The sequence below is a fragment of the Ceratotherium simum genome, chromosome 40, assembly GCF_057802395.1.
Source record: "Ceratotherium simum simum isolate JZ-2026a chromosome 40, ASM5780239v1, whole genome shotgun sequence".
Classification (NCBI taxonomy): domain Eukaryota; kingdom Metazoa; phylum Chordata; class Mammalia; order Perissodactyla; family Rhinocerotidae; genus Ceratotherium; species Ceratotherium simum.
In genome coordinates this window covers 2,876,226-2,897,833 of record NC_141939.1, presented here as the reverse complement: position 1 = coordinate 2,897,833, position 21,608 = coordinate 2,876,226, and the positions used below count along the sequence as shown (strand labels likewise).

The 21,608-nt window shown below is 49.3% G+C and overlaps 1 protein-coding gene across 1 annotated transcript in view; it reads right to left on the bottom strand.

Annotated features, from left to right (window-relative positions):
* LOC101406522 (myelin and lymphocyte protein-like) overlaps nt 1-20,765 on the bottom strand; it is a 28,357-nt gene extending 7,592 nt beyond the window's left edge. The window contains exon 1 of the mRNA XM_087426356.1: nt 20,628-20,765. Coding sequence (XP_087282482.1) covers nt 20,628-20,702 — 75 coding nt within the window. The 5' untranslated portion in view covers nt 20,703-20,765. The remainder of the gene's footprint in view (nt 1-20,627) is intronic.
* Between the last annotated feature and the right edge of the window lie 843 nt (nt 20,766-21,608).

Sequence of the window (21,608 nt, the reverse complement as noted above, 5' to 3'; positions counted from 1 at the left end):
TGCAGGACTCCTAAGGCATTGCTTGTATAAGGTCACCTATCCAAGATCAGGAGACGTAGCTGACCTACCTAATACATAGACACAAGCACAGGGAAAGAGGCAAAATGAGGAGGCAAAGGAATACATTCCAAGTAAGGGAACAGGACAAAACTCCAGAAAAGGAACTAAGTGAAACAGAGATGAGCAACCTACCTGACAGAGAGTTCAAACAAAGAGTGTTAAGGATGCTCACTGATGTGGGGAGAAGAATAAATGAACTCAGTGAGAACATCAACAAAGAAATGGAAAATATAAAAAAGAACCAATCAGAAATGAAGAATACGATACTGGAAATGAAAAATTTGCTAGAGGGACTCAAAAGCAGAGTAGAGGATACAGAAGAACGGATCTGAGAGCTAGACGAAAGACTAGAAGAAATTACCCAAGCTGAACAAATAAAAGAGAAAAGAATTAAAAAGAGTGAGGATAGTCTAAGGGACCTATGGGACAACATCAAGTGCACTAACATCCGTGTTATAGGTGTCCCGGAAGGAGAAGAGCGAGACAAAGGGGCAGAGAATCTATTTCAAGAAATAACAGATGAAAACTTCCCTAACCTAAGGAAGGAAGCAGATACACAGGTACAGGAAGCACAGAGAGCCCCAAACAAGATAAACCCAAAGAGGCCCACACCAAGACACATCATAATCAAAATGTCTAGAATTAAAGATAAAGAGCGAATCCTAAAAGCTGCCAGAGAAAGACAAGTTACATACAAAGGAAACCCCGTAAGGCTATCAGCTGACTTCTCAGCAGAAACCTTACAGGCTAGAAGAGAGTGGCACGATATATTTAAAGTGCTAAAAGGAAAAAACTTACAGCCAAGAATACTCTACCCAGCAAGATTATCATTCAAAATGGAAGGAGAGATCAAAAATTTCCCAGACAAGCAAAAATTAAAGGAGTTTGTCACCAAGAAACCAGTGCTACTAGAAATGTTAAAGGGACTGATTTAAGGGGAAAAGAGAAGACCACAAATAGGAAAAATTATCTATTTCCATGATAAGAGGGTAATGGATACAAATGCACAAAAAAGAGGTTAGATATGATATCAAAAACATAAAATGAGGGAGGAGGGGAGTTAAAGAGTAGAGCTTTCAGACAGAGGTCAAACTAAAGAGACCATCAATTCTGTATAGAAGGATAAAGGAACAGAGAAGGAATACTAAAACACTGAGAAAAAAAGGTAAAAAATGGCAGTAAGTACATACTTATCAATAGCTACTTTAAACGTCAATGGACTAAATGCTCCAATTAAAAGGCACAGGGTGGCTGATTGGATAAAACACCAAGACCCATATATATGCTGCATACAAGAAACACACTTCAGACCTAAAGACACTCAGAAACTGAAAGTGAAGGGATGGAAAAGGATACTCCATGCAAATGGCAACGAAAAGAAAGATGGGGTAGCAGTACTCATATCCGACAAAATAGACTTTAAAACAAAAACTGTAAAAAGAGACAAGGAAGGGCATTACATAATGATCAAGGGAACAATCCAACAAGAGGATATAACACTTGTAAATATCTACGCACCCAATGTAGGTGCACCTAAATATGTAAAGCAATTATTAACAGACATAAAAAGAGAAATAGACAGTAACACAATAATAGTAGGGGACTTTAACACTCCACTGACACCAACAGATAGATCATCCAAACAGAAGATCAATAAGGAAACATTGGCCTTAAATGACACACTAGAACAGATGGACGTAGTAGATATATAGAGAGCATTCCATCCAAAAACCGAAGAATACACGTTCTTTTCAAATGCACATGGAACATTCTCCAGGATTGATCACATATTAGGCCACAAAACAAGACTCCATAAATTTAAGAAGATTGAAATAATACCAAGCATCTTTTCTGACCAGAAGGGTATGAAACTGGAAATCAACTATAGGAAGAAAATCAGAAAAGCCACAAATACATGGAGATTAAACAAAATGCTACTGAACAATGACTGGGTCAATGAAGAAATCAAAGAAGAAATCAAAAAATACCTGGAGACAAACGAAAATGAAAATACGACATGCCAGAATTTATGGGATACAGCAAAAGCAGTTCTAAGAGGGAGATTTATACAAGCCTATCTCAACAAACAAGAAAAATCTCAAATAAAAGATCTAACAGTGCACCTAAAGGAACTGGAAAAAGAAGAACAAACAAACCCCCAAATCAGTAGAAGACGGGAAATAATAAAAATCAGAGCAGAAATAAATGAAATACAGACTAAAAAAAAATAGAAAAAATTAATAAAAGAAAGAGCTGGTTCTTTGAAAAGATCAACAAAATTGACAAATCTTTAGCTAGACTCACCAAGAAAAAAGGAGAGAAGGCACAAATAAGTAAAATCAGAAATGAAAGAGGGAAAATTACAACAGACACCTCAGAAATACAAAAGATTATAAGAGAATACTATGAAAAGCTATATGCCAACCCATTCGACAATCTGGAAGAAACGGATAAATTCTTAGAATCATACAACCTTCCAAAACTGGATCAAGAAGATGTAGAGAATTTGAATAGACCAATCACCAGTAAGGAGATCGAAACAGTAATCACAAACCTCCCCAAAAATAAAAGTCCAGGACCAGACGGCTTCCCTGGTGAATTCTACCAAACATTCAAAGAAGACTTAATGCCTATCCTTCTCAAACTCTTCCAAAAAATTGAGGAGGGAGGGAAGCTCCCTAACTCATTCTACGAAGCCAACATCACTCTGATACCAAAACCAGACAAGGACAACACAAAAAAAGAAAATTACAGGCCAATATCACAGATGAACATCGCTGCAAAAATCCTCAACAAAATACTAGCAAATCGCATACAACAATACGTTAAAGAGATTATACACCATGATCAAGTGGGATATATTCCAGGTATGCAGGGATAGTTCAACATTCGCAAATCAATCAACATAATACACCACATTAATAAAATGAAGAATGAAAATCACATGATTATCTCAATAGATGCTGAGAAATCATTTGACAAGATACAGCATCCATTTATGATAAAAACTCTGAATAAAATGGGTATAGAAGGAAAGTACCTCCACATAATAAAGGCCATATATGACAAACCCACAGCTAATATCATCCTCAATGGTGAAAAACTGAAAGCTATCCCTCTACGAACAGCAACCAGACAAGGATGCCCACTCTCACCACTCCTATTTAACATGGTACTGGAAGTCCCACCCAGAGCAATCAGGCAAGAAAAAGAAATAAAAGGGATCCAAATTGGAAAGGAAGAAGTGAAACTGTCACTATTTGCAGATGACATGATTTTTTATATAGAAAACCCTAAAGAATCCACCAGAAATCTTTTAGAAGTAATAAACGAATACGGTAAAGTTGCAGGATACAAAATCAACATACAAAAATCAGTTGCATTTCTATACACTAACAACAAAGTAGCAGAAAGAGAAATTAAGAATATCATCCCATTTACAATTGCAACAAAAAGAATAAAATTCCTAGGAATAAACTTAACCAAAGAGGTGAAAGATCTGTACACGGAAAACTATAAAACATTGCTGAAAGAAATTGAAGAAGACACAAAGAAATGGAAAGATATTTCGTGCCTTTGGATTGGAAGAATTAACATAGTTAAGATGTCCATACTTCCTAAAACAATCTATAGATTCAGTGCAATCCCTATCAAAGTTCCAACAACATCTTTCACAGAAATAGAACAAAGAATCCTAAAATTTATATGGAACAACAAAAGACCCCGAATAGCTAAAGGAATCCTGAGAAAAAAGAAAGAAGCTGGAGGTATCACACTCCCTGATTTCAAAATATACTACAAAGCTACCAAAACAGCATGGTACTGGCACAGAAACAGACACACAGATCAATGGAATAGAATCAAAAGCCCAGAAATAAACCCACACATCTATGGACAGCTAATCTGTGACAAAGGAGCAAAGAACATACAATGGGGAAAAGAAAGTCTCTTCAACAAATGGTGTTGGGAAAACTGGACAGCCACATGCAAAAAAATGAAAGTAGACCCTTACCTTACACCATACACAAAAATTAACTCCAAATGGATTAAAGACTTGAATGTAAGACCAGAAACTATGACAATTCTAGAAGAAAACATAGGCAGTACTCTCTTCGACATCGGTCTTAGCAACATATTTTCAAGCACCATGTCTGACTGGGCAAGAGAAACAATAGAAAAAATAAACAAATGGGACTACATCAAACTAAGAAGCTTCTGCACAGCAAAGGAAACCATCAACAAAACGAAAAGACAACCTAACAATTGGGAGAAGATATTTGCAAACCATACATCTGATAAGGGCTTAATCTCCAAAATATATAAAGAACTCATGCATCTCAACAACAAAAAAACTAACAACCCAATTTAAAAATGGGCAAAAGACCTGAACAGACAATTCTCCAAAGAAGATATACAGATGGCCAACAGGCACATGAAAAGATGTTCAACATCTTTAACTATCAGGGAAATGCAAATCAAAACTACAATAAGATAGCACCTCACGCCCCTCAGAATGGCTACAATTAACAAGACAAGAAACAACATGTGTCGGAGAGGATGTGGAGAAAAGGGAACTCTCATACGCTGCTGGTGGGAGTGCAAACTGGTGCAGCCACTATGGAAAACAGTATGGAGATTCCTCAAAAAGTCAAGGATAGAACTACCATATGATCCAGCTCTTCCACTGCTGAGTATTTATCCAAAGAACTTGAAAACACCAATGTGTAAAGATACATGCACCCCTGTGCTCATTGCAGCGTTATTCACAATAGCCAAGACTTGGAAGCAACCTAAGTGCCCATCAAGGGATGAATGGATAAAGAAGATGTGGTATATATACACAATGGAATACTACTCAGCCATAAGAAACGATGAAATCCAGCCATTTGTGACAACATGGATGGACATTGAGGGTATTATGCAAAGTGAAATAAGTCAGAGGGAGAAGGTCAAATACCATATGATTTCCTTCATTAAGTAGTAGATAATAACAACAATAAACAAACACATAGAGACAGAGATTGGATTGGTGGTTACCCAAGGGGAAGGTGGCAGGGGGGAGGGCGAATGGGATAGTTCGGCACATGTGTGTGGTGATGGGTTGTAATTAGTATTTGGGTGGTGAACATGATGTAATCTATGCAGAAATAGAAGTATAATGATGTACACCTGAAATTTATACAATGTTATAAACCAATGTTACTGCAATAAACAAAAAATTTTTAAAAAATTCATATGAAAATGCAAAAAAAAAAAAAAATGACTCTTTCATCCCCCAAGGCTCTAGCCTGGATCTCCAATCTCAGTCTTTCTCAATCCTCTGCTTGCCTGCTTTTATTCAGTTTTTAAATATAATTTTAATTTTTTATTTAATAAGCACATAGATCACATTTATATGCCAGGCACTGTCCTAAGCACTTTACAAATATTAACTCAGTTAATCCTCACACCACCCTATGAACAAGGTATTGACCTATTTGTCTGATGGGGAAACTGAGGCCCGTGGAAGTTGAGTAACTCATCTTCCCAAGAAATGACTGATGCCATCCAGTATCATCATTAGGAGGCTGATTCTGAGATTATATCCTTCCTAGTATTTTTGCTATAAAAATATCCTTCCTTTTATGAAATGGTAGTGATCGGAAGATTCTTTTGGTCTTTATTGGCAAAATACAGTAGGCACACTATGTTACTAGCACAGTTTTTAAAAATTTGATGCCTTAAGTCCCCACATCAAAGAAGTGCTCTGAGTGCTGGAGCTGGGGCTCGAGAGAGGGCCCAGGTCAGCCCAGTCTCCTCGGGTGACCGAGGATGGGCATGAGAGAAGCACTCCCCCATCATTACCCAGAAGACATCCCAGTTGATGCTCACAGGGTCAGTGAGCCCCAATCAAAGGGGAGAGTAGGGACAGACGTGGGGTCATGACACCCCTCAGTGCCACAGTCCCGCTCCCCCTGTGAACAAGCACACCCCAAGCTGGGATTCTCTGCACTTCTCTCCCCTTCTCCTTGTCCCTCTTCATCCCAGTGACATCAGCTCAGCCTCATCCACTGTCCCCACCCGGGTAAGGACTGTGCTGGGAGTGGGCTGGGACATGGCTGGAGATGACCTTGCAGCCAGAGGTTCCAAGGTACTGTGACCCTGGGCACCATGCTCCTGAGCATCTGGGGGCTGAGGATGGGCTGCCCCCCAGTCCTACATCCCCTGTGGCGTGAACTCAAGTGGTACCTTGACCTCGTCTCCCTGTACCTGCTGCTCACCTGCTGTGTGAGAGATATCACTGTCCTCACAGGTGTTCTCTGAGCCTCTTAGCTGAGAAGCATCAGGAGAGAATCACATCTGGGTAGAAAAGTCAGTGCAATGAAGAATCTGGAGTTATCAAAAGTGAGTTGGGCCTCACGAATCAGATCTGGGCATCTCTGAGCAGACGACTTCCTCTACTGACCAATCTGAGATTGCCTGAAGGAAGGCACCTGACAGAGCCAGTGGGACACACTTTACAACTTACAGTAATTGGAGCTAATCAGTTAAATACAAATCCTCAGGCTGCCATAGACTAAGATGTGTGTGAAGATCTCATCCATAGTTGCCTTTAAGATCAAAGAGATTACTTGGCCTTTTCCATAACGGGCACTGACAAAGGGACATGAGCGTGTCAATGGCTGAGATGGTCTTGGATTTAGGAGGCATGAGAGTGTGGCATGGAGAAGAGGAGGATAAGGCATGCCCATCTTGTGGTCAGTGGCAAGGGCCTGGGACACACATCTCCTAAGCATCCTTTCCCTGGTCAACTGGTGACCATCCAAAGAGGACCAATCTGAGTTAGGTCTCCGTTCACGTGCTCTCAGGGAGCCCTGCATTCTCCTTTGCAGCATTCAGTACAAGACAGTGTATGTGGTTAGTTACAAAATGGCACTGCCCCTGACCAGGTGAGGGAGGGGGTGAGGGTCCCCCTGCTCACAGCTGATCTGGGGTGTGGGACACAGGGAAGGCCTGTCCAGCATGTGTCAATGTCCGAGTTGGTTACCTGGCCCTCAGGGTCTCTTGTGAGAGGGCTGTGCCTAAACACGTGACTGATGGACCAAATCCCAAAGGAACAGCTGGCCTTGCACGTGGAGGGGAGCCCTCCCTTATGGAATCCCGAATGGGACCCAGCGGGCTGGAGATGCTTGCATGAGGCCAATGGACATGGCATTGAGGGACACTGAATGACACATCAGGAAAACGGTTCTCTTTGTCACTGTCCTCAGTTTTTCTGACTAAGGCAGGGAGAAGGGCTCAGGGTGGAGCCAGGTATCTGGACTCCCCTAGAACAGGAGCTCCAAGAACGGGCAGGCAAAGGTGATCCGGAGAAGGGCAGTGTTTTATTTTTAAGGTAATAATATAGTTACTTTAGAAAAAATTAACTGCTAAATAGGTAGGAGATAAATGAATGCACAGGTGGTCCCTGGAAATGGTAAAATCTGAGAAGGCGGCTCTCAGAGCCTGGTCTGAGACTCAGCTCACTGCACCTCCTTCAGCTCGATTCCTCCCGTGTGGCTCAGGCAGGAAAAGTGAGGGAAGTCAGAGCGCAGTCACCACACTGAGTGTCGCTACGGAGTCCTGAGTGTGCACTAGCGAGTGTGGCCCCAGCTCTGGGCTGAGCTTCCGGCACCCAGTGCAGAGGGAAGCTTCCAGGTCAATCCCGACTCTCCACCTGCTGTGGGCGTGTGCTCTCACAGTGTGATGAAGACTGTGTTCCAGTTCCCTAGGAATGCTCGCCGCTCTCTCTCTCTCTCTCACACACACACAAACACACACACACACACACACACACACACACACACACACACTCTTATGCAGCTTCCCGGGGTCTATGGCAGAATCTCTGTCCACAGGAGCAAAGCCCCTGTGCCCCATCCCAGCCCTGCCCCCTGGTACCTCAGGACCCTGTCCCCCCTCTGGATGGACCACCTTGCAAAGGGTCTTATAAAATCATGCTGACTTTTCTTCTTTGTATGGTTTATATATACCACTAAGTTTCATGGTAAGACGGTGGAGAGAAATTCTCTCTCTCTTTTAGACAGCTTTAACGAGAGATAATTCACATACTACACAGCTCACCCATTTAAAGTGACAATTCACTGGTTTTAGAATATTCACAGATATGTGCAACTATAATCTCCAGAGCCAATTTTAGGACATTTTCATAACCTCATTTTCGTCACAAAGGAACCCTGAGCCCTTTAGCTATAGCTCCCCTCCCCCGTCCCATCCCTAAGGGACCACGGATCTACTTCCTGTCTCTATAGAGCCCCCTGTTCTCAACTTTCACACGAGTTGAATCACATAATAAAATGTGGACTTGGGTGACGGGCTTCTTTCATTTAGCGTAATGTCTTTCAAGGTGAGAAATTCTCTCTCAAGGAGATTTTTACAAAATATCTCTACCCTCACAGCACACCCGACTGGCCATTCTGACCCACCATTTGGGGGACACTGAATGAATGTGTCTCATCTCTCTGGAGCCTCCAACAGGAAAGAGCTGAGGAACCCCTGGTCCCAGGGACATTCTCACAGGAAACATGCCACCAGCCCCGTTCTATCACAGAAACATATTTTATGTGACACATCCTGTGAAGGGAATGTCCTCAGCACAGATGAAATGATTAAACCCAGGGGTTTGCTCCCAGGAGATGGGCAGTGGGCCTGCTCTCTACCCCTCACAGCCCTGCCCCACAGGTGCCCAGAGGAGAAATGCAGGTCGACCTGCACAGGGGACCATCTGGGAGGGGGATGAGGTGGGTGCAGAACAACCCTGAGAGAGGACGGGGGGAGAAGGAAAAAAGACGAGGCTGAGAATAGAGAGAGTGTGTTCCCCACTAGACGTCTGTGACAGTGCCCTGGACACAGGCCCTGCTGCTGTGAGAATTCCAGTGCAGATGCATGTCGGAAGGGGTAACAGCTGTGACGGCTGTGCAGGTGTGCAGGCTCCAGTCCTCCCGGCACACGCCAGCTCCCGCAGCACCTGCACCACACAGCGTCTGCACGGGCTGGGGGCGCACGTGAGCCCTTGAGAGGGGCTCTCCTCTGAATGTGCTGGAGGAGGCTGGAGCATGTGACTCAGCCTCTTGGGCCTCAGCTCCCTCATCTGTAAATGGCAATTTGCAGCTGTCTCCCCACATCGCGGGCTGGTGAAAACTGGCTGAAACTACGCATGTGAGTGTGAAGCTTCTGGCACCATGCCCAGCACCACCCAACAACTAGGGTGAGACACTGCCCACCCAGGAGCTGACAGCCTGGTGGAGACAGACGCAGAGGCAGCCACTTACAGTGCTGGATGATGCCCAGACACGAGTGCGCAAAGCAGCCTGGACTGGGGCACGGCCCCATCGGGTCTGGAGGGGAGAGGTGGCCGTAGCTGGTTGACCTGGCCAAAGGGTCAGGAAGGAGCTCTCCGGGGGAGGAGAGAGTGCACGCCGCGTCCAGAGGAGCTGAAGCACAGTGAGGGCTCAGAAGGCCGGGGAGCCGCGCACGAGGTGGGGGACAAGGAGTGGCAGGAGACGGGGCTCGAGGGAGGGAGAGCTGGAGACAGCACTGGCCGCGGGGCCGGTGTGAAGGCCTCCGAGGCCCCGCTCAGGGGAAAGCCGGGACTCAGCGTGAATCGTGGACACAGCCCGTGCCTGCCGCGCTCCCCCACTCAGTGTGCAGAGAGCAGCAGAGCGCGGGCGCTGCGCCCACCCCCGGGAGAGAAGGCCTCCTGGGCAGGGAGCAGTCCACCCACCCTGGCCTCAGGACCCCACTGGACAGATACTGTCAAGAGCAAAGGGGTAGGTGAGGGGTCAAGCATTTCCCTTCTTACAGAAAACTCTAAGCGGCTCCAGCTTCCAGGTGACAGATGCTCATAGGCGACAATCTTGACAACGTCAGGCACACAGGTGGAGACACGGCCTCAGTTTCCCTTCATCTCTGTCCACAGTACAGGCCGGACTTCCCACCACCCCCTGCCTGTCCCAGGTCACTGTCCTCCATATCACAGAGGGTGCAGCTGGCTACGGTGGTCTCAGACAAAGATCTCTAGGTCAGGTGGCCTGAGAGTCACCAGGGTTGATCCCTCTCTCTGGGCCCCAGGTCTCCAAGCTGGGAAATGGGGGTGGGGCCTGGGCTAAAGCTCTGTGGCTCTCAGCCCTCAATCTACACTAGGATGACCCGAGACACCTGGAAAAACACCAGTGCCCAGGTCTCAGGCCCAGGGTCTGACTAGGCTGGAGAGAAGCAGAGTTAAGGACAAGGGACAGACATCCTGGGCTCTTTGCCAAAGGCCTGGGAATGTGTTTCCACAACTCGAGCCTGTGGATGAAGTTCTGGTAACTCCCGTCAGACAGAAGAAGAAACGCCTGCTGTCCCCAGGCCCTGCCGGGCTCTCCAGCGGCAGTGCCCACACGCCTCTCCAGGTCCTGCCTGGATCTGGATGCAAAGTTCCCTCTCCTCTCCTCTCCTCTCCTCTCCTCTCCTCTCCTCTCCTCTCCTCAAGCATCAATCCCTGTCTTACCTTGAATATGAGACTCGCTCAACCTTGGGTGTCCTCTAGATGCCAGGACACAGCCTCAGTGTCTGTAAATGGGGTGGAGCTGGGGACCTGAGGCCCCACTCATCCTGGTGTTTCAGGACATGAAACCACTCGTCTTTACTTCAGCCCAGTTTTGGACACTGAGCAGAGTTGAGGTTCTCTAAGAACCAAGGATAATAGCCAAACAAGATGAAAAATTTCCAAAGAATTAAAAGAGTTTACATCCCTGTTCTCCCTGATCATATGATTTTTGTGAAAAAAATTTCCTCAGGAGATAGTCTTGGCAGAAGGTCTCATGTAAACTCAGAGAAGGTTCTCTCTTTTTCTTTTTGTATTAATCCACAGGAGGCTGGTGAGGGCAGTTAAGGGTGTAGACTTTAGAGCCAGAGTTACCGAGTTTGAGTCAGCACTTACTTACTAGCTCAGTGGCCTGTTGTCCCTGGACAAGTTACTTAACCTCTCTGTTCCCTACCTGAAACATACTGATAACACAGTGCCCACCTCATGGGGTTGGGCCTGAGTGCCTGGCACATGGGGAGCACTCTAAGTGCTCGCTGTCACAACTGTCATGTGAGGAGGCAAAGTCTCACCTGTAACCGCGTGAAAATCTTAGGAGGTCTAGGATCTCCACATGCGCAATTCTCCCCTCCAAACCTTGGGGGGACCCAGGATTTAAAATTAACTTCAAAAACATCAAGAAGAGAAAAACCTATGATATCTCAGAAACTGAAAGTTGAAGAAAATGCATTTGCCTCCACAGAAGGAAACACAAACAATGCAAAGAAATGAGAAAGTCTTCTTTCAAACATTGAGCCTCGGTCACAAAAGGGGGAAAGGAGTCCTCTAGCATGTTCTTGAGATTTGTACTGCGTGCCCATTGCTTGTGCAGGGCTGAAGGAGCTCCACATTCACAATTGTCCAGCGTTTTCGCTGCAGGATTTGGATAACTAAGGTCAGTACAGAGGAATTGCCCAGATTCTCTGGCTATTTCTCTGGGACTCCATTGTACTGTGTCAGAGACCCCACAAGCAGACCTTCTTCCAGTAACAAGTCAAGACGTGACCCTCAGAGGACTTCCCACACACACATCTGGTAATGCGGCCCCTCAGACCCAGAGTCAGATTCCCAACAGCTCTGAGGGCATGGTGTGCACCCTGAAGGCACATGTGACAGGAGTTTGTGCCTTGAACTCTCAAGAAATAGAGGACTCCGGCCACAGACACAGGCTGTGCACCCAACACTCAGCCGTCCTGCCACTTTGGTCAGGTGGGCAAAATCATCTCTCCAGGGAGGAAAAGAAAAGATGGCCACACCGGATGAGACTCGTCCCAGCTGCTGTGAGCTCGGAGCCCTCTGCTGCTCTCCCAAGGCCACCAGGACTGCAGCCCTGGTTCTGCTGCTGGAAGTGTTTACACCCGCTGACCTCTTCCAGCAGTCAGGGGTCACTGCCATGCCAGGAGGGCATGTGCTGTGGGGACTGACCAGCGTAGCGACTGTGTGCTCAGGAAGGGGCTCAACAGTCAGCTCTAAGGGTGTGTGTGTGTGTGTGTGTGTGTGTGTGTGTGTGTGTGCAGAGGCGGGTTAAGGATGAGCTACTGCAGAGAAGGGAAACACCATCAAGGTGAAGTCAAGGAGACATAAGCACCAGGGGGCAGGAGGAAGCACAGAGAGGGAGGTCAGAGGAGAAAGACCAAGACCCCGACACACTGGAGCCTCCCAGAGACCCCAGAGAACGGGGCTGAGAGGGAGGCGGGGGACTGAGAGGTAGGGGTAGCAGGAGGAAGCACGGAGGGGCTTCTGCCAGCTCCTCTAGTCCTCCCACCCCCTTGTAGGGAGGACTCAGCTCCCAGCAAGTCAGAGGAGCAGCTTCCTTAACCTGCTCACTCACCCACCCACTCATTCATTCATTCATGCATCAAACAGATGCTGACAGTTACCATGAGCACGGCCAGCACTGAGGCAGGAACATCCAGGGACACAGACTTTAGTCAAAGACACACACTAATAAATGGAGCCCCTCTCTCCCTTCCTGTCTCTCTCTTCCCGTCCTGCCACCAGGCCCTGCTGGAGCAGCTCTGGGTCCACCAAGGGCAGAGTCAGGTCCTGGTGAAAGTGTCAGGGCCCAGTGAGGGTGAACACCAGCTCACATCTCTGCCCAGGACAGGGAGCCCAGAAATCTGCACAGGATCCCCCACTCTGACCCCATGGGGAGGTGTCTGGGGGGAGTCAGAAGATTCCTGTGTGGGGACTCCTTCCCCTCTCCCAATTATTGGGAGTCTGAGCTCTGAGGCGACTCCCAAGGGGAACACTGAGAGTGGTGTTAAGTCCACCTGACTCAGTTTACATTTGCCAATTGCTCTGCCCTCCAGGCCCTTCATCAGCAGGCTCCTTCCTTCCAGGGGACCTATCCTGCCATCATCCCTCCCAAGGCCAGCTTAGATAGTGTCCTTTCACCTATACTGAAGGCAAGACCAGGAGTCAGGGGGCCTGGAGGCTGTTTGTAAATAGGGGGATAGAGACTTGGGATTCAAAGAGAGAGGAGGGGAGTTCGGGTCTGTAGTTGATATTACCAGGGCGAGTGTGGACTGGGAAAGGCCCTGTTCAGGCCTGCACCCCGACTTCCCTGAAGTCCCAGGGCGATCTTCTCTCCACAGTACCCCCTACGCCTCTGCTCCCCAGCACTGGCCGTGAGCATGATAAACAATCAATGACCAGTATCGCCCTCCCACACGAGGTAGAGGACGGTCACCAGCTCCTGAGTGAAGGAAAGCTCCTCCAGATCCACAAAGCTGGGAGCTCTCACACCGGCTTCTCCTGGTCTGGATGGAAATTTTTCCTACCACGCCCGTACCCCCTGGCTTTACCCAGCAGGATAAACAGAAACAAAGAGATTCTGGGAAAAGTACGGGTAAGCCACCTAAAGAGACAAAATCTGTGGAAATGTAGACCAGACGGGAGAAGCTCCAGTGCAAGGAAAGCAAAAGGTATCGATGGGAATCACCAAATAGGTCAGTAGTGTGGTCAGCCAACAAAACAGGCGTCCACCTGCCAACAGTGAGAAGAAACCCCCATCAATGGCCCAGCGCTTCTCTGAGGGTCCCAAGGCTCTCCCTGGGGAATTGGTGGTGACTGTCAATTTCACCCTCTGTCTGCCTTTGGGGTCAAGGACCCTGTTGTGATTCACAAACATCAGCCAGCTGGGAGATGAGACCCTAGCCCCTGTCCTACCCCTGCCCGCTGAGAACAGATGTGTCAGAGGGCACGGTGCATGGGGGGACACGGGGAGGGACTCTGGGTCCAGGCGGAAGACAGGCCACAAGCAGGAGTCTGCAGGACAGGAAAGGGGTGTCCTCAGGGTGGGCTTCCAGGTGGAGGTGTTGGGTAAGCTAGGCCTGAAGGACAGAGGACTTAGCCCCCCATGCCACCTGCACCAAAGGAGCGCCACAAATGGAGAGCAGCGAGGACTGTGGGGCTGGTTCTGGAAAGACTCCTAAGACATAAAAGCTGGGTGCTTCCCTCCTGCCAGGCCCCTCAGTCCAACCGTCCCTGTCTTATCACCAAGCAGCTGCAGGGCAGGGTGGGGGCTGGGGGAGGTGGGGCACAATTTTGTGCAGAGGCTGCCTTCTCCCTGCCCCGGTGCCCGCCCAGAAGGTGATGCAGTGACACTGATGACAGGTCAGTTCTGAAAGGTTTAATCCCGGGCCCTCTGGTGACTGGCTCCTTCGCCTTCGGGCAGATGCAGCATTTTGCTCTGCACTCAGGATTCACGGAGCTTTCCCCACACATCCCGGCGCCAAGTGGGCAGGGCGGTGCAGGAGAGGCTCAGGAAGTCCCCACCCCCAAGGCAGAAGGCAGGCAAGGACTAGACAGCCCTCTCTTCCCTTTGGCCACCCCATCGTGCTGACCAGGGGTATCTCTGAGCAGAGGAGCCACTGGGAAAACCCTACAGAGGGTGCTGTCTGGGCAGTACTAGGGGATTGCAGAGACATGACAAGTGTGCCCTCGACAGCCCCGCCCACCCCAAATCTCACTCTCCCCTGTCTAGTGCACCCTGCCCGGGAAGGGCATCTAAGGTCAGAGGTGGTCCGGGATCACCTCACAGCCTCCCCTGCAGTTGCCCCATTTTAGCGCAGATTGGCCAGTGGATCTCGGGGCAGGTGTTTGACTTATTAGTAAATTAATGATAATTGCACCTAATAGCTTTGAGCAGGAGCTGTGTGCACCACGTTGTTTGAAGAGCTCTGTACACATTACACTCACTTATTCGTCACAGCAAGCCTTGAGGTGGGTGCTATTACAACCCCATTTCATTGATGCAGAAACTGAGGCGCAGTGGCCTGCTCACATTCCACAGCTGCTGAGGGCCGGCTCTGACAGGCTGCTCATGGAGCCAGGTCAGCACGTCCCCGCAGGTGGCAGGTACGAAGGAGACCCACAGGCCGTTCACCATGAAATCTCCCTGGTGTAGGGTCGGCTTTGGAAATGGCCATGAGAATAGTAACATGGGGGGAGAGGAGACTAGCCCCTTAGCCGTCATCCTGCTCCCAGCCGCCCTGGGTCTAGAGGAGAAGAGATCACAGATGAGGAGGCGATGGGAGGCAGGCTCCCCTCCCCAGCCCTCCACTGGCTCAACAGGCCCCGTTCCTTCAGAGGAAAGAACACCAGGGTTTGTGTTTAAGACCAAAACACAAGAAAAGATCAGAACCCTAAAGGACAGGGCTCCCTCTTCAGCAGACACAGGGCTGTGGTCCTCAACCCCGGGATCATCAACACAACCCTTGTCACCCCCACCCCAACCCCTACTAACAGGGTAGGGATGTGGGCTTCACCTTCTGTCCTTCCTCCTTTGCTCTTTTCCTGGAGTGACCCCCCTAAAGCCTGTACCCTGGGCCCTCTAAGGGCCTCCTTCAAAGTTGGACCCAGGAGTTTCAGGGGTCCTCCCCCTCCTCCTCCTCTTCCTGCCCCCTCCCCTCACAGCCCAGCTGCCTTCTAACAGGAGTGGGGTCTCTGGTGTGGAGTTTCAGGTCAGCTGAGACTGGCTGTGTGGCCCTGGGCCTTCCTCCTCCCCCTGCCTGTGCATATCAGTGTGTGATGACTGCTGACAAGGCTTTTCTTTTAGTTCATACACAGTTTCTCAGGCCCTAGGGCCTTGGTGCATTGAAGAGATTCAACACAGGGTTGTTTGTCCCAGTGTGGGCAGAACAGTAGCTATTACTGAGCTGGGACTGGTGAGAGCCTGGAGTGGAGAACCAAGGCCAGTAGGTCACCCTAGGAAGTCATTATGCTGCTGGCACCCAGCAGGAGCCAACCAGGAACCAAACCTTCCACCAGAATCTAGAAGGCAAGTCAGGGCCCCATGATGCAGAGAATCCAGGGAGCTGCTCCATGCTCCCGGGAACAGTCTGAAACCTGTGGGGAGTCGGCCTGCACCTCCCCATGGCATTAGTGCTTCAGGGACGAGGGAGCCCTTCACCCACTGTCCCCAGCCATCAGCACCGAGGAAAACCCCTGCTGGGCTATCCCATCAGCCCTGCCCTTGGCAGCCTTTGGTCCAAAACACTATTTCCAGGGCCTGTTACTTGAGAGGCCAAGAGGGAGCCCCAGACGGGCTGTGTCACAGCCCGGGCTGAAGCCAGGGCTCAGCTCTGAATCCATCAGGAGTCAGCCCCCAGCCCCCATCCTGTCTAGACTGGCTGGCCCATCCCACCTCAAGGCTGGCCCCAGGGGCCGAGTCCCCCACCCCAGCCCTTCCCTCAGAGAAGGTGCCTGAGCCCAGAGCAAAGCCAAGCCCTTCCTGAGGCTGCAGAAGCGGCCTCGGCCAGCAGCCCAGTGTGCTCTCCTCTCTCTGTGGGCCTGCAGGTGCCAACAGTCAGGCTTTGTCCCTGGCCCCACCTGAGCATGAGGAGAGTAAGACAGCAAAATATCCGGGGACTTAGATGGCATCTGGAAAGCTTTATTTCCTTAACATTAAAAGTAAATGAGGCAAAATATTAAGATTCCACAAAGTTAAGTAATAATTACGTGGGTGCCTACTAAAGTATATTTACTTTTCTGTAATATTTGAAACATTTCTTAATTTTTGTTTTTTTAAAAATTGAAGAGAAGTTCCCATAACATAAAACTAACCATTTTAAATTGAGCATTTTAATCCACTCACGATGTTGTGCAACCACCACCTCTAATTCCAAATCAGTTTCATCGCCCCAAAGGCAAACTCCGTACCCATTAAGCAGCTGCTCCCTGTTTCCCCCTCCTCTCAGCCCCTGGCTGACCACCAGTTTGTGGTCTGTCTCTACGGATTTACCTATTCTGGAAATTTTATGTAAATGGAACCATACCATATGTCCCTTTGTGTGTGGCTTCTTTTACTCAGCACAGTGTTTTCAACTTTGTGGTCTGTCTCCATACTTCATCCCTTTCTACGGCTGAGTAATACTCCACTGTGTGACTATATCACAGTTTGTCCATTCCTCCGTTGATGGGACATTTCGGCTGTTCCACCTGTTGGTTATCGTGAACAGTGCTGCTATGAACACACGTGTACACGTACCTATTCTGGTCCCTGCCTTCAATCCTGTAGGTTATAAACCCAGGCATGGAACTGCTGGGTCATATGATAATTTCTTTGAGGAACCATCAAACTGTTCTCAGCAGCAGAAGAACCACTTTACATTCCCACCACCAATGTATGAGGGCCCCAATTTCTCCACACCCTGGTCTGCACTTGCTATTTTCCAGTTTTTTGATGAGTCATCCTAGTTTCATGTGAAATGGTACCTCATCGCGGTTTTGATTTCATTTTCCTCCTGACTAATGATGTTGAACATCTTTTCATGTGCTTATTGGCCATTCATATATCTTCTTTGGAGAAATGTCTATTCAAGTCCTTCACCCATTTTCTAAGTGGCTTGTTTATCCTTTTGTTGTTGTGTTGTAATAGTCTATAGTTTAAAAAAACTCTCCCAGGGTGGCCAGCGCCTCCTCGGGCCCTTCAAGTCTCTGCTCTTTCACACACCAAAGCACATCCAGCTTCCTGTGTACAATCTGTGCCGAGGAAAACTTAAGGACTGGTGTCTGCTTTCTTTCCTGTTCTCCCAGGCACCCTGGGACCCATCCCCAATCTAGAGAGGAAGAAAGAGGTTGGAGGAGGTTCCAGAGCCTCTCAGGAAGTGCGAGGGGGGTTGGCTTTGGGGGAGAGGGGCTGAGGTGGAGGAGAAAAAACAACTTCCAAGACAGCTGAGAGGGAAGTGGTCTGGACAAGGGAGAATTATTTCCTCTAGTGGCCCCTACTATCACAGGTCACCAAACCGCCCTGGAGGAGTAAGTTTCCACTACTCCACGGCTCTGAGATTTCCTGTACCCCTGCTCTCTCCTTTCACTTGGTAGGGTGGGGGGATCCTCCCATCCCCTCCCCCACAGATCGCCCTGCCTGGCTGGGCTGTTCCTACCCCCAGGGGCACTCCTTCCCCTAGGCTGGGATGCCAAGAGGAGTCAGCGGGCACTCGGAGGCTGTCCTCTCTGTGAAGCCAGTACCCCCACATCTGCCACCACCTGCTGCCACCTGAGCCAGCTCTTGTGAAGGCAGGAGAAAGAGGTGCACCTGAGTCTTTTGCATGAAAACCTGCTACCACCCTCTCTCGTGATTCTTGTCACAATGCTCCCTGAACAGCTACACAGGCAGAGCAAGCCACTCATTAGGGCAACTGAAGAGACACTAGGAAGACCTTGTGTTGCTTCAAAATCTCTCTGCCCCATCACACCTCATCATCAGCCATCATCTCTTTTGGTCATGAAACTCTGCCTCTGTAAATACAGTGGCCTCTGAAGGAACACCCACTGCTTACTCCCGAGTCATGGGCACTGTGTGCTCATCTTCAGAAATCAGCCTTGGACAAGCACAGGCCAAGTGCTGAATAGACGCACCCAGAGGAGCCATTTGGGGAAAGAATGTTCCAGTGGGTGCAAGACCCTCCCCACTCTGGGCCTGGCTGTCCCCATCTAGAAATGGTGGGGGTGGGTGTAGTGGTGTCCAGGGTTTCTTCTAGATGTCACTTCTTTGATTCTGGCTAGCCCCAGGACTTTTTTTTTTTACACTAGCTTTTGCTTTTTTATTTCTTCTTTTTTTTTTTTCGCTGGGAAAGATTTGCCCTGAGCTAACATCTGTTGCCAATCTTCCTCTCTCTTTCTTTTTTCCCTCCTCCCCAAAGCCCCAGGACACGGTTGTATTCTAGTTGTAAGTCCTTCTAGTTCTTCTAGGTGAGGTACCACCACAGCATGGCTACTGACAGAGGAGGAGTGGTGTGGTTCTGTGACCAGGAAAGAACCCTGGGCCGATGAAGGTGACCCCGCAGAACTGGAACACTGAGCCAGCAGGGCTGGCTCTAGCCCCTGGATCTGAATACATGCAGCTCAACTCAAATACACGCAACTCAAATACATGTGAGCTCAACTCAACTCCCACATATGCAGCGATGTGGTGCCACCAGGTACCCTTGGTCCGCTTAGCCCTCTCCCCTAAACTCTCCATGGATGACAAAACCTGCTCCCTTAGCTGCTCACCCTCCTGCCTCCAATCAGGGAATAAGAAGCTGGGGTACCTTTGTAAACAGTCATGTTTGGACCTACTCTTTCCCAACCAACTTTCTGCTGCGAGAGTGAAACTGGCAAACAGTTAGCCATTGATGATTAAGTAGCTAGTAACTAAAGTTTTTTTTCCTTTTTGTACTTTCTGATTATAGCTTTTAGTTGTTCCCCCACCCATTGTTAACTGTGCTGTTTAGGCAATATGCTATCTGACTCCCACTAGGTTCCTATAAATAACATCTCCCTGAAAATTGGGTCACCATGGTAATGGGTGTTTGAGCTGTTTTTCAGGAATTAGAACCCCTTGTCCACTTTGGGCCGGCTGAGACCACCAACCAATCAACTGGGTCTGCACAGATGTCTGATAAGCAAACTTTTGACATCAAGAGGGTAAAAACTCCACCTTTCAGGTGATGCTAACACTGCCATTTTGTGAACATGAGTCCTTTGAAGAGGATGAAGTCTGACTATTCTTGCACAGATCAACTACCTCACCTCTCCTCACCTCCAATCATCTATCTCCACATTTCAGACCACCTTGCCCCCTACTCCATAAATATCCCTGAGTCCCTATTTTCCAGGAAGGAGATTTGAGACTCACTCTCTCACTTCCTCACTTGGCTGCCTTGTAATTAAACCCTCTCTCTGCTGCAGTCTCATCGTCTGGGTGTTTGGCTTTCTGGGTGATGACCAGCAAAAACGAACGTGGCTTGGCAACAAGGGTGCAGAGAAAGGAGTCTCTGTGGCCACAAGGCTTTGCACCCATAGAATTGACTGCTCACAGTCAGCCAAGGCACAGGAGCTCTCTTGCCAGCCCCCTCCCTCCCCTCACTCCACGCACAGGGCAGAATGACTGTGGTGGAGCAAAAGGTGGCCTGTTTTATTATTTCCAGATCAAAGTTGCTGCAAATACTTTCTCTCGCCAGAAACTTGCAAGGCCAGAAGAGAATAATCCGGATTCAGCTCCTCCTGCACCAATCGACTCTCCAAATCTCGGTTGGTGATACTCAGGGGTTTTTTTTGTTGATTTTCATAAATGAAATCCTAACCCTGGAAGAAGCTGGGCACCTCCACAAGGACGTCGCTCTCCAGTAAGGGCGTCCTCTGCGCAGCCCATGGGAAGGGAGTCGGGACCACAGCTCTGCAACCAGCGCGCGACGAATGGACCCTGACCCGCTTCCAGCCTCTGACCCATGTTGCAAATCTGGTTTTTCCACCAAACTCCTGGAGACTGTTTCTCCCATTGTCCTTGGTCTAGAAGGGGCCGAACGACTGGAATCTGGGGAGATTTTCCTCACCCTGGCCCCGCTATCCCGATGCTCCCGGGACCCCGCAACTTGTGGATCTGGTCCAGTGGGCTGTGCGGAGCCCCCGCTACAGCGCGCGGCACAGCCCATCCCGCCCCCTCCCCGGCTCGGGCGCGCCAGCCACTCACAAGCTCAAAGATGAAGAGCAAGTCGGGGCAGGCGGTGAAGACCTCGACGCCGCGGGGCAACCGCCATCTCCACATGCTGGCTTCCGCCTCGGGACAGGACGCGCGGGGCTCGGATCCCGGCTGACCGCCCTCTTGCTCAGCGGAGCCCGGTGGCCCCGGCGCTCCCGCCCGCAGGTTAAGAGCGGAGCCGCCCGGGACCCAGGAGGGAGGAGCCCGGGACACCGCCCGCCCCGCCCGAGCCAGCCCCGCGCGCCAAAGTACATGACACAGCGCCTCTGGCGCCGCCGTGAACCGCCTGGAGGGTGCGCAGCTGGCTTGCCGAGCTGTGGAAAAGCCACTTTGACAAAGCGCTTCGCAGGCTTTGCCCTCTACCCAGGTGATCACCACCCCTTAAGAATAACCATCAATAACTAGGCCCCCAAAACTCCCCACCGTGGCATCCCTGGGATCAGCACCGTTTTAACTGTTCTTAAGTTGGGTCATCTTTCCACTGGGGAGGGGGGCCATTGAGACCAGCTCTGGCCGCCACCCCTTCTCCCGGGACCTCCGGAGCCGGCGCCAGGAACCCTGCACCCGCGGTCCCTTCCACTCAGTGCTGGAGCTTCCAGTCTGTCTGTCTGACAGCAGAGGTTGCTCTCAGCCCTGCCAGCCCTGAAGGTGGTGGTGGTGGTGCTGGGACAGATCTGCACTGAATCCAAGGGAAGGAAGGGCCTCCTAGAGCAGATCTATGCCCTCTCTCAGAGGGGGCAGCCCTGCGCCTCTGCAGTGCGATGACTCCTCCCCGTGTCCTGTGAGGACCTGTTGCTGCTGGGTTTTTGTTTTCTGGATCACAATTTCTTTATTCTTTTTTTACTTTATTTTTAAACCAGTATCACACTCCAGGAGTTTGCTTATTTTAATTTAGGTACCGTTACTGAGTTTTTTCCTACAAATCCTAAAGCTGAAAATCTGCCCACAGTCCGGGGCATGCCCCCAGCTCAG